General features: G+C 30.1%; 1 protein-coding gene across 1 annotated transcript; it reads right to left on the minus strand.

Annotated features, from left to right (window-relative positions):
- Positions 1-1,346: 1,346 nt before the first annotated feature.
- Positions 1,347-10,748, minus strand: LOC107786893 (glucan endo-1,3-beta-glucosidase, acidic-like). The gene is made up of 5 exons (XM_016608408.2): positions 10,700-10,748; positions 9,209-10,163; positions 8,723-8,790; positions 6,021-6,497; positions 1,347-1,624 (listed from the first exon to the last, which is right to left on the minus strand). Exons 1-5 carry the CDS (start codon positions 10,746-10,748, stop codon positions 1,347-1,349), a joined length of 1,827 nt encoding a protein of 608 aa, XP_016463894.2.
- Positions 10,749-13,075: the final 2,327 nt, after the last annotated feature.

Below are 13,075 nucleotides of genomic sequence, written 5' to 3' on the forward strand. Positions count from 1 at the left end.
GTGACAAATAGTATTTCAGTGAATGAGCAGAACCTGTGCTATGATACCAGTTGTTGGGAATAAACCTCCTACAAAAATAATATTCACGGCAATAAAAGTGGAATAAGAACGTAGCACCGAGATACGATAATTAACAAGAATAAAAGAGTAGCAACGACACCAAGATTTTTACGTGGAAAACCCTTTTGATAAGGGAAAAACCACGGCCCCGAGAGGAGCAACTAATATTACTATAGTAAGGAATTTTCACTTTGTAGGTCTGAGTAAAATACTCTAAAGACCACTACAATACTCAAAAGAAATAGCCCTCTTTTAATATTCTCACCTCACTACAATATCACTCACTCTCTATTTTTCTTACAGACTATTTTCTTATACCCTGTCTGTAAAACCTCACTCTTTCTTTCTCTCTTTGTTGGTGTGTCTTACAATGAAGGCAGAGACACTTATTTATAGCTGCATAATACTTATGTTGATATATGCAGTGACATCAACACTACTGCAAAAAATCAGCCGCTCAAATCTTGTTTAAATTGGCTGGCTTGATAAAAGGAAGAAAGAAGAAGTTTTTCTTCTTTCACATATGGGCTGGACCCCACATGAGGCGCTTACATTCTCTCTGCCATTAAGTCTTTCCACCCATGATATGACATTAACAGTACGGGCAATAAATTGAGGAGGCCTCAGTAATGAAAAATTATAGAATTAATCATACTTTTGATGTCAAAGTAACAAAAAGCACAATCAAATAATGAAGTATCACAAAAAATATTTAACACCCAGGAGTAAGGTATTGAAAACCAGTATAGTTGCATCGCGCTAATGCAAGACAAACAAAAGAAGAAATAAATGGATTACCAGTATATCTGAACAGCCATATTTTTCTTTTATCCAGTTGGATAATGTATCAATTGGTCCACAATATCCAGTTGATGAAACCTCTTGTGTAGATAATTCTCGGTGCTTTTTCCCCAAGGCTAGTCTCTGGCTATGTAAGAACTATCATTAGGCCATATTATGGCAGTTGATGAACAATCTGTATTTGCACCAGTTCATGAATGGTGGTATTCTTTGGCACCATTATATTAACTAACAATATTCCTTTTGCAATATTAACATGCTACACAACAATCTGTCATTGGACTTTGGCCTATTATACCTACATTTATGGTAGAGCTTTATGCCATTTAGAGAATTACAGAACAACGTAAAGCAATAAAGAAGAAAAAGAAAAATTCAAATAGATTGAACAAAATAAATTACTAATAGACATTTCAACCAATTAACACTGTAACTAAACACCATTACATACCACATTCACCATAAGCACATAAAACATAACAAAATTAAGCCCTTTCGCCCCTAATACGCCTAGTCAACTGAATATCCTTAGGTATAATAGTCACCTTTTTAGCGTGAATAACACACAAGTTGGTATCCTCAAAAAGACCCACCAAGTAAGCCTCAGCAGCCTCCTGAAGTGCAGCCACAGTACTGCTCTGAAACCTAAGATCCGCCTTGAAATCCTGTGCAATTTCTCTGACTAGTCCTAACAATCTTAATAACAAAGTTGCGGATAATAGTTTAACCGAGGCTATAGATGAATTGTCGGTTTTGTGAAACACTTGATAAATACAATTGTGAAAACAACATTAACAGAAACAGAGTACTGGTACTATATATAATTTTTCACAATGAGTACTTTGTATTGTGAAAAATTTATCCATAAAACCAGAAAAGAAGAAAAACTTTAGAACTATGTAAATTTGATTATGTTACCTTTGCATCTTGTAAAATCAACTCAATCAAATATGGTTTTTCAGGATTGAAACGATCCGGCATTTCCCACATTCGAACGACTCTAACTTTGAGGTTCCATTGCATCGAATTGCTTGAAATTTGACTGATTTCATGAAATGTTGTAGCCATATTTACAAACTTATGTATTTTGAGCAGAGAAAAAAAGGGAATAGAAGTAGAATAGAAAAGAAAAAAAGAAAGAGAAGGCGTTTGAGACATTATTAGTTTAGGAGACAGTTTCTAAGTTATGGAGTTAGGTTTTGATGCCCACGTTTGTGAAAAGGATCTGGAGTAATTTTCATCCGGATAAAAGAAACGTGAGAGTCCAAAATATTGAATAGATGATCGTAGATGAAGAAATATGGGAGTCCAAAAAATGTGGGACTCATGGATATGCACAAATGTGGGACTCTTAAGGGAAATAACTGAAACATATTAATGCTTTAAAAACTTCAAAATAACTTTTTTATTTTATAAATTATAATTTTTTTGAATCTCCAAACTTATTGGAGTTTTGTATTAAATCTTGACACGTGTAGATTTTTCGGTTTGACACTTGGCACAATATTATGAAGTTGCCTCTCCTTTTCTATATTAGTAGATAGATAAGTGGATACGTCGGAAGTTCCAACTATTATTACACAAATTATTTGTCACGGCACAAAACTTAAACTCTTAAATAAATAGGTTGGACTATGTGGGAACATAATAGAACAAAAGAGCCATTTAGAATTGCAAACTTTAGTCGTTTGGCCATGCAAATTTTCACGTAGAAGCTATACTAGCAATTGAACATAATACCATATATAATTTAACTATTGGAACTCCAATCAAACTAAGGGGTGGTTTAATTAGCGGAAAAACTGCTTACGAATTACAGTACAGTCAAACCTTTCTATAACATTATCCCTATATAATAGTCATTCATTATAAAAATCATGTTTTATCGGAACCAATATTTTTATATTATAATATATATATCCTTCATAACAACACTTCACTATGGCAACCAAAAAATATTGAAACAAATATAGAAAAATTTGACTGTACGTGCATTGTTGCAACCTTAAATGCTGGATTATTTAATGGATTTGTAATTTTTATTATCGAATATTTGTTTGATGATATTAAAATATGGATATATGATGTATAAAGTAAAATATGTGTTCTGTTTTAAATTGAAAGTTTGTTACAAACAATACTTTCACACAATATTAATTGTATCATATGCGATTAAACATATGTTGAGTTGTGTCCCACATCGGTGGGTTATGGGTATCTTGGTCTCCTTATATGGTCTTGGGCAATCCTCACCTCACAAGCTAGCTTTTGGGGTTGATTTAGGCCCAAAATCCATTCTTAACATGGTATCAGAGCTAGACTCATCCCAATTTATTATTACCGATGTTGGGTCCCCATTTATATTGTCCACGCTCCAGTTGCAGGCCTGAGCGTGGGGGACGGGGGTGTTCCTCTATAACAATAATTGTTTAAGGAATACTTTTGTTGTTTTACTAGGTCTTATCCAGGTGTTGCAAATACATATACTATTAGTTACATTATATTTCCATACCAAGATTATTTCAAATACATATACTATTAATTACATTATATTTTCTATAAAATAATACGAAAACTGCATCATAATTGATGGTAAGTTATGATTAGGGGGAGGGGGGTGTTCCTCTATAACAATAATTGTTTAAAGAATACTTTTGTTGTTTTACTAGGTCTTATTCAGGTGTTGCAAATACATATACTATTAGTTACATTATATTTCAATACCAAGATTATTTCAAATACATATACTATTAATTACATTATATTTTCTATAAAATAATACGAAAACTGCATCATAATTGATGGTAAGTTATGATTAGGGGGAGGGGGTGTTCCTCTATAACAATAATTGTTTAAAGAATACTTTTGTTGTTTTACTAGGTCTTATCCAGGTGTTGCAAATACATATACTATTGGTTACATTATATTTCAATACCAAAATTATTTCAAATACATATACTATTAATTACATTATATTTTCTATAAAATAATACGAAAACTGCATCATAATTGATGGTAAGTTATGATTATGGAAACCAAATAAGGAACAAAATAGCGGATTACTAATGTGAAATTCAATACCAAGATTATTTCGCGTAACAAGATGACTTGTAAGAGTATTAGGCCTAGTATTTCCAAAAACTTCAATGGCAACACTTATAAGCTACATATTTTGATGAGTTTTGTTTTCTTTTCTTCCATAAACTATATTAATGGTGTAATTTTCATAATATTTAATAACTGGAACATTAATATGAAGCATAATACCTATAAAAAGAAAAGAGTATAAAGCACAATACTTCATCAAATTGCAGTTTCTACATCTGTAACGTATATATAAGTTCATCAAATTGTAATATCTGCACTCTGCGAAACTTCTTATCGTCTTTATTAAAAATCGACAAAAATCGAATAGAGTTAATTGCTTTGATTTAGTTCTTATATTCGAAAAATCGACTTAATTATTTTGATTATCTTTTAGGTAAAAATCGATCCAAACCGAACCATGAGCACTCCTAATAGTGGGACTGGAATGTAGTTATTGTAGTTGTATAGTGTGGGGCTTGATTAGGAGTCTTATTTATAATATTCATTGTATGGATTAGAGGTTTAGATTAATTTAAATGCATGTTAATAGATAGTAGTTGTTAAAATATTTCTTTATTATTCATTATTGTCAAATATAAAATATTTTTTTCTCACTTACAAAATTTGATAATCAATTATGATAAAATTTTATACCTTATTTTTTACGTTAATGTCAAAATTGGATCTGTTTACTTTATTCTATTAGTCAAATAGGAAAGACAATATTTTTTCTCCGACTTCAGACATACTACTAGGATTCAGTTAATCAGATTCCTAACGTAACTCGAAGAAATATCTTGCAAAAAAAAAAGGTACTCTCAAACATATATTTTTGTAAAGGAAAGTACAAAAAATCTCAGTTTGAAGAAAAGTTGAGAAAAGGTGGGGGGGGGGGGGGGAAGAAAGTCTGAATCTCACACACACCCAAATTAACTAAGCTTCAAGACTATATATGCATTTGTATTTTTCGCGAACTATCTATGTATTTTAACCTATTGTAACAGATATATAATATGCGTTATTCTCTAAGTTATTAATTGTATGTTTGTAAACGGTTACTAACTATGTTTATTTTAGGTGATCTGATAGTGTAAAAATTCATTTACAATATCAGTATATATAAAAGTTAATATTGTATGATTATTTATATACATTAATTTGATATTTCAAATGTATTCATACATAAACATAATTATCCAGCTTGAAGCCATAGACTTGTATTGTAATTTTAGGTAAATGCATTGTTCTTCTTCCTATTTAATTAGTTGATAACATTTTTTTTTACTCTAGTTTCTTGCAAAGTAACAACATTTCCCTTTAAAGTAGTTAATAAAAACCATGATTAATGGGTTTTTTTCTTCTCATTAACCATGGTTGGTTAAGTACAACATGGTGCCTAAAGTTATAAATTGCCATCTTCAAAAAAAAAAAAAAGATTAAGCCTAGCTTGCTAAAAAAATGTTGGAAAATTAGAAACGCATCATAATTTTTTTTTTTTAAAAAAAAAAAAACTTGAAAGACGAAATAAATTAATCATTTCACAATCTGAAGTTTAACAGATAAGTGATAACTACTATTTTTTTTTTTTTTTTGCCGTGGTTTCCGGGTGTCGCTTTGCGAACCCGACTAGCTGTACCCATCGGGTCCCGCTGTTTCAAAGCGGGTCCACCACGATTAGTTCCACGGGGCCCTGGAGACGCGGCCGATTTGTAATGCCTTCAGTGACCCTGCTGGGCCCTGGGGCTCGAACCGGCGACCTGAAGGACTTTGTCCTCAAGCCTTTACCAGCCGAGCTACCCCTTAGGGTTAGTGATAACTACTATTAATATGTAAGCACAAGGGAGAACATAACTTGAAAAGAGTTTAAGCTTCATAGATTTGACAGAAGATAATCTTAATTACATTCTAACAAATGAAAATGAGAAAATCCACTTTTTCTGCTGCTGGTTTTTCTAATTAAGGCATAATAAACAACGAAATAAAAATTACATGATCATAAAAATCAAATTGTTACAACCTAATTAGCCTATGGTATTTATTGTCCTTTAATCTACTTCACATGACTTCGCTACCTTCACCGCAACTGCTATGATCACCCACAATAAGACCAGTCAAAACATTACATTCAACAAAATCAACAACATTCCAACCAGTTGGTATAATTTTCTCAATTGGCATATCATAATTTCTCCTCAAATGCTTTGGAATATTAATTCCATCATCTTCTTCTTCTTCTGCAGCTTTCAATGCCAATTCCAATTCCAATAAAAGCTGAGAATCATTTTCTGAATTATTCCAATCAATTTCATCAATGTAGAGATTAGGGTTTGGCTCAAAATTAGTATCAATAAATTTCAAGTTATGAAACTCAGCATTAAATCTATTTTTTGCATAATTAAATGCTTCTTCGGCAGCTGAATCATTCCATTCCAATATTTTTGAAAAGTGATATGTATATCTCTTGCATTCCAAGAAATTTTCCCATGTGAATTCACCATTCTTTAAACAAAATTCCTTCTCCCATGCAGGAACTGCCGGCACCCAAATCCCTAATTAAGAAAAAAAATTAGGTTAAATTTTTACACGCAAATTTTTAGACTATCAGATCACGTAAACGATAAAGAATATATAAACGTCTGTAATAAGTGTGATTAGTAATTGAAAAATAAAGCAAGACTAAATAAAAAATTGGATTAAATTTATGCACGCAAATTTTCATGCTATTAGATCACGTAAACGATAAAGAACATGTAAACGCCCGTAACAAATGTAAATAATAATCGAAAAATAAAGCAAGACTGAATAAATATTGAATCTAAGTAAATCGATTACAAGAAATATCAGCCAAAGTTCTATAAATAATCATAAAATAAAGATTCATGATAAGAGGGTTGCCTTTTGTTTTTTTGTTAATTAATTCCTTCATTAATTTTTGTTTCTCCTAATTTTGCTCCTCATTTATTCAACTAAAAAAAAACAGTTACACATTTGCAATCAATATTCTCGTAGAGTTCGCCCTTTTATTTTTCTTCTAGTTTTTAACCTTTGAAATTTAAGCTTTTATAGCTAGAGTGTAAAATGTCCAAGGCAATTAAATCTTTGATCTTCAAATAAAATCAATGAATGTAAGAACAAATAAAAGTAAAACTAGAATTTTCTTAGTGTAGAGAAATTCAGACGAAAACTATTGATGATAATTTATACCTCAGCTTTAAAATAAGGAAACCGCTTAAAACCCCTCATTGGATAACAAAAATCGAAGATAACATGAAAAGAGGAAGAAAAAAAAAACGAAAGTTTTCGCTTAAATGACGATAACATAGCTTTTAAAAAAATAAAGATAAAATCAATTTCTAGAGCTTAATTTTCTTATGGTAATCGATCAACAATCAAATAACCAAAATTTAGACCAAAAAATTATTTTTTCTGATATATCTGTGAGAGTGTCTCTACTTCTACTTCTTTTGTGCTTTATCTTCTTTCTTTTTTTAAATCAATTTTTCCCATGACTTATAACAATTAAAAATTAAATCCCAAAAACAGAAAATATTTAAAACAAATAATTTAACATTCAGAAGGGGGGGAAAAACTTACGTCTAGTAGTCTTTCTTCCATAGTAAATAGTCTTGTCATGATTTCTTGATTTGAACCCCATGGTTTTTTTTTCTTTTTTTGGTGAAACAAAGAGAGAAATTTGTTTAATTTTGTTGAATAGACAACAAATCAAGAATTTTTCTGATGGGAATTGAATAACAAAGGGCTTAAGAAGAGGTCTTTATATAGATAAAAATTTATATAGTGTGAACCATTATTTTGTCCTTTTCATAGTATAACTAGGAAAGTTTCATTTAAGAAGATTTTCCGTTTTAGAAACCCTATAATGACAAATTTCATGCAATCCAACTCCAAATAACATTAGGAAACAAAATCTGATCTGGCATAAGTAACAAAATAAATTACAAAATACATGCAAAAACAAAAAAAAAAAAAAAAAAAGGAAAAAAAGTGGGTTAATACTTTCGAGGTGTATCAACCTTTTTTCTTTCTTTACAGCTTGTTTGGATGGTTGTTGCGCATCGTTTCATAATGTATCGTATCGTACTGTATTGAATTGTACTATATCGTTTGATAAATACAATGTTTGGATAGATTGTGTCATTTGCCATCATTTTATGATATCACGCACCAGCAATATAAAGAACAAACTTGCAATATTATAAAGAAAAAATATGATACAAGATAAAATTGCTATATAAAAAGGTAGGGTAAATGATAAATAAAATAATTTAATAATAATAGATGGTGAGATTGAGAGAAAAAGACAAGGTAACGACGCGACCACACCAAATCGGTCGTTACATAAAGTGGCACATTTCGTCGTTATATAACGATGGATCTAACGATACGATACAATAAAATTTAAGTAACAATCAAAACAAACATTATATTTAAAGTAACAATACGATACAATACAATGGATAACAACCATCCAAACAAGTTATTGAAATTAATAACTAGTTATAAAGTACAAAGGTATGTCAAACCACCTTCTATCAAATGCTTCTTATTAAGAAAGAATGCTTAGAGATTAATGAAGTTGCTAAAGCTAAATATGCAAAGTTTAACACTGAAGAATCTCAACTAATTATGCCAATTAAGGATAGATTGTACCCGCTACTTCGAAATGAAATAAACCAGAATTAATCCCAAATAACCATTCATCCAACTGTTTAAACTAAAAAATAAAAATAGTCGGTGGAGGTATAGTATATACATAATTTATGTATTATATGTGTATAATTATGTTTAATCAATGTATAAACTATGTATATGATTAAAAAAGTAAAAAATAAATATGACAATCTATTTATGTAAAGATCTCTTTTGTTAAAGCTGCACAATTTTGTAGATTTATAGTTTTCAAATTCTATTTTGATTTTAATATAAATTTCAAAACTCCTATGGCAAGTATAACATTCATTCCACTAATGATATTGTTCGCGTTACAAGAGCTTAAGGTTTGTTTCTTTTATATTCAATATCTCTTTCGTATTTTACCTATGTGATTAGTTTAGAATATTATGTATAACAAAATAGAGATAACTTGAGAGAGAGAAGGGATTTCATATAATTAAGCTTGCAGCCATATATTTAGCAAGAACAATATTTTGACTAGATCAAGCTAGTCATGAATTGAGTCTTTAATATGTCTTTCTATCCTATACTAATACATAATTAAAAACAAAAAATCCTTCCCTATTGGAAGTTAATATTATACTTCTTAGCTTTATTAGGATAAAACACTCCATAATGTTTCTCAGTCTCATCTCCTTCCTTCAAATTTTCATCAAACATAGCGAACAAATAAGTTTCTATAACTTTTCCAGGCTTATGTGGAGTTCCTCCTCCTAATTTCACATGATTATTCAAATTTATATAATAAGTTCTAGCATTTTCCATACTTGCTCCAAATCCACCATCAGAAGGCCATCCACTTTCAGCAACAACAATTTCTATGTTATTTCCATCGGCTTTCTCAAGTGCATAATATTGTGCATCCAACATAGCATCAAACAAGTTATGATAACCCGACCCGGGATCCGCTCCCGGTTGGGTAAATAGTGCATAAGGGAGTGCAACATGGGCCGGGTCACCTCGATACGCGAAGTAAGGGTAAATATTCGCTAACAACGGAGAGTCATTCTGTGCCAGGAATTGCACTATCGGGACGATGAAACCCTTTAGGTCATCGCGAAAAATCGCGTTCCAAGGAGGGTAGGTATTCGTTAAAATACCCGAATACATGACCGTTGAGACCTTGATTTGGTTTTGTACCCCATAAGCTGCTAATGCTCGTTGTACATTATGCATAGCAGGGAGAATAAAAGGAGCAAATTGAGCTGTTTGAGGAAATCCTGGAGAAACTTCATTTCCAGCAGCTATATATTTGATTTTAACACTTGGAAAATAGTTAATAATATCGGTATGTACCCAATTTGTAGCTGCATTTGGATCTGTTAAGGCTTGAAGATTGTAATTGGGAATGTCAAGAATTATTTCAACGTTACTACCTCTAAGAGCATTGAGTACTTCAGGATTTGGATCATAAATTCTCAAGTTTGTTATGCCATTATCTTTATAAAGATTTATGACATCTTGAGGAGATGGTAAATTGTTGCCATTTCTCCCATAGCATACTCCAATTGACTGCACTCCTGCATAATTAAAATAACACATAAATAAAAAAAAGTCAATATACATTCGAATATATATATATTGCCGAGGATTTACCGGAAACAGTCTCTCTACCTTAAAGGTAGGATTAAGGTCTACGTACACTCTACCTTCCCTGGACCCCACTTATGGGATTATACTGGGTTTGTTGTATACATTCGATATACGAGTATATATATATGTGTGTGTGTGTGTGTGATGACTTCTGATATTCCATGTAACTTAGCGATTATTTGGTTGATTAATGTATGGTATAACTAATTCCAACATTACTAATACACCATATTCGTTGAAACATGAATATGAATAATATTTGCGTTATTTATTGTAAGATTTGTTTGGTGGAATCAAACAAACCACACTTAAGTAATACGAAAAATTATGTATTATTTTATGCAGGATAGAATATGTGGAATAAGAAAATATATACATAAAACCAACTTTCGAGTTCTGAAAAATCAAATGGAGTTATGCATGCAAGGAGCTATATAAAAAAAGAATTAAATTAACATATTACCTAATATTAGAAGATTTGGCAACAGTGCAACAAGCAGAAGTATAGCCATTGTAGAACTATTAAAAGAAATGTAAGAAAATAGGAGAAATGTGTAGTGTGAAATATTTTAACCGCTTCTTATATAGGGGAAATTTACTACTTAGCAATAAATGAAGACTTGATTTTTTGTAATTTGTGTTCATGAGTTTAACGAGTGTAAGGAGATATATTCACACTTCAATAAAGGCAAAGAGTTATTAATTCATTTGTTTCTTTAACAAAATTGAAATGATTTGATCGCATCTACATTAAAGCCTCAATTCATTATCTTGCACTTAAATAATATTAACAAAAAGTATACATGAAATGAGGTATAATTTGATTTTTTTGGTTTTCCACTCGGCGTTCGATACTTATATTTGGGTCCTACTAAATCCGGATTCGCACCAAAAAGTTTCACATTGGGTTAGAGCGCTCCATAATAAAGACGACTCCATACCCCAGGCATAATCTGACGAGAAAATAGAAAAGTGAAAAAGTTAAAGGAATTGAGAAGAGTCAACCTCAAAAATGTCATTATTTCAAACATATCATTTGTTTATTTTACCTTAACAATTTAATATTTTCTCCATAGTTTCAATTCACTTACTAGTATTTATTCTAATCAATCTCAAACTTTAACAAGAAAAACGCATTGCTAGACTTTTTTCTAAAAACTAGCTTTAGAGTACGCATTTTGTGCGTGTACCCATTTATGTATTTTTTCGAGCTTGTATATTAATCTTTTTAACTCTATCATAGTATAAGTGACTTGGCAAAATTTAATAATTTCTTTCACTGCAGTGTTATTCTTTTATAAACAAATTTATATATCCTGAGTTGTTAGCTTAAAAAAAAATTACTTGTATGATCTTAGAAAAATAATAGATATAATATTTTGTTAATTAGTGTATTCAAATACTTAATTATTTATTCTCAATATTAAAGAAAATTATTTATTTTTGTTGATTCAAATACATAATATTAGCCCATCCCAAAATTTAAGTATTTACGTAATTATAATTATATCTAGTAAGATTCTATTTTCAAAGGATAAGATATTAATGATTATTTCAATTTCGAATCTTTGTGCGCGGGACTGTAAATGTTATATCAATCATCTTTCTCACTTTTTCTCTTTTATATTTTTAGATATTTTCTCTGTTATTTGTTCTAAGTGTTAATTGTAATTTTAAATATTATACAAAAGAGCCGATGAAGGAAAAAAATATTTTTTTGGGTAAAAGAGAGTTAAAATATAAATATGAAAATGTATTATGTTTCATATAATACGATCTTAATGCTCAAAATTCAACCATCTTAGCAAATGCACAACTAACAAATTTGTATTAAGAAAATACTTGACTTCAGATAATAAATTTACTGAATTACTCACCGTAACATAGCTATCTAATTATTTGGAATCATGATGACAAATGTTTAAGTCACACATTTAGTTGAGAGAGAGAGAAATCGACTCTTAGTTATTTTTTTCCTGTACAAATTTGTGATATTATATAGTTTAAATAAGGAAGAATATAAATATGTCAAATTTACTTGATTTTGAAATCCTAAATATTAGAAAAATAATAAATGTCTATCCTTATATATTAAAAAAAATAATAACTATTTTACCTAGAGTGAAATCAAATTTTAAAGGGTAAAAAAGGCGAACGACATTTCGTTATGCTTTTAATATAGTATATAGATATTAATCTATGCCATATTTGAATTAATTGGTAGATATTTATATCTATGGTATAATTGAACTAAATGCAAACTTAGATTTTTTGTAACCTCAAAAGCTATCATTTACTAAATCCTTATATATCATAAATTTAGTTCATAGCTATAGTTTAAACTGGTTAGTTCACTTATGACTCCAATTTATAAAAGCTGACCAACTTACTGTTAAATATTTATTGCAAAATACAAATTTAAAATATTAGACTGATACAAATTTAATAGAGCAATATGGTTAATGAGCATTCATATAACAAATTCTGACTAACTTCATTGAGGTGTAATTATCATTATTGCTGCTATCCCAATATAGTTTGCTTCAAATTCTTGAAAATGAGCTTTTGCACTAAGAACCTTTTTTTTTTGCAAAAAATTATTTTTTATGGGTTTTTATCCAGTGTTTGGTCTTCGATATATTCACGTTGGAACCCGATTAATTCATATTCACGTCACATAAGTTCCATTAAAGAAAAAAGCGTTTACTACAAGGTATTTTTTTATTCTCAAGGCTAACCTATTCATGTTTCACAACCATAGGATGAAGAGCAAGAATAGTCACTTTTAAGCCTGTTATTTAAAATATATTCATAATTTACAATGTATTTAAAGATTAGT

This window comes from Nicotiana tabacum, chromosome 18 (assembly GCF_000715075.1).
Source record: "Nicotiana tabacum cultivar K326 chromosome 18, ASM71507v2, whole genome shotgun sequence".
In the NCBI taxonomy this organism is placed as follows: domain Eukaryota; kingdom Viridiplantae; phylum Streptophyta; class Magnoliopsida; order Solanales; family Solanaceae; genus Nicotiana; species Nicotiana tabacum.

Excerpts from the sequence above, each read along its gene's own strand:
- LOC107786893 (XM_016608408.2), bottom strand. The coding sequence starts at position 10,748 with ATGGCTATACTTCTGCTTGTTGCACTGTTGCCAAATCTTCTAATATTA. Across the intron at positions 8,791-9,208 it reads AAGTATAATATTAACTTCCA|TTTTTTAATCATATACATAG; the intron begins ATAGGGAAGGAT and ends TTTATTTTTTAC. Across the intron at positions 6,498-8,722 it reads ACATATAATACATAAATTAT|GGATTTGGGTGCCGGCAGTT; the intron begins GTATATACTATA and ends TTTCTTAATTAG.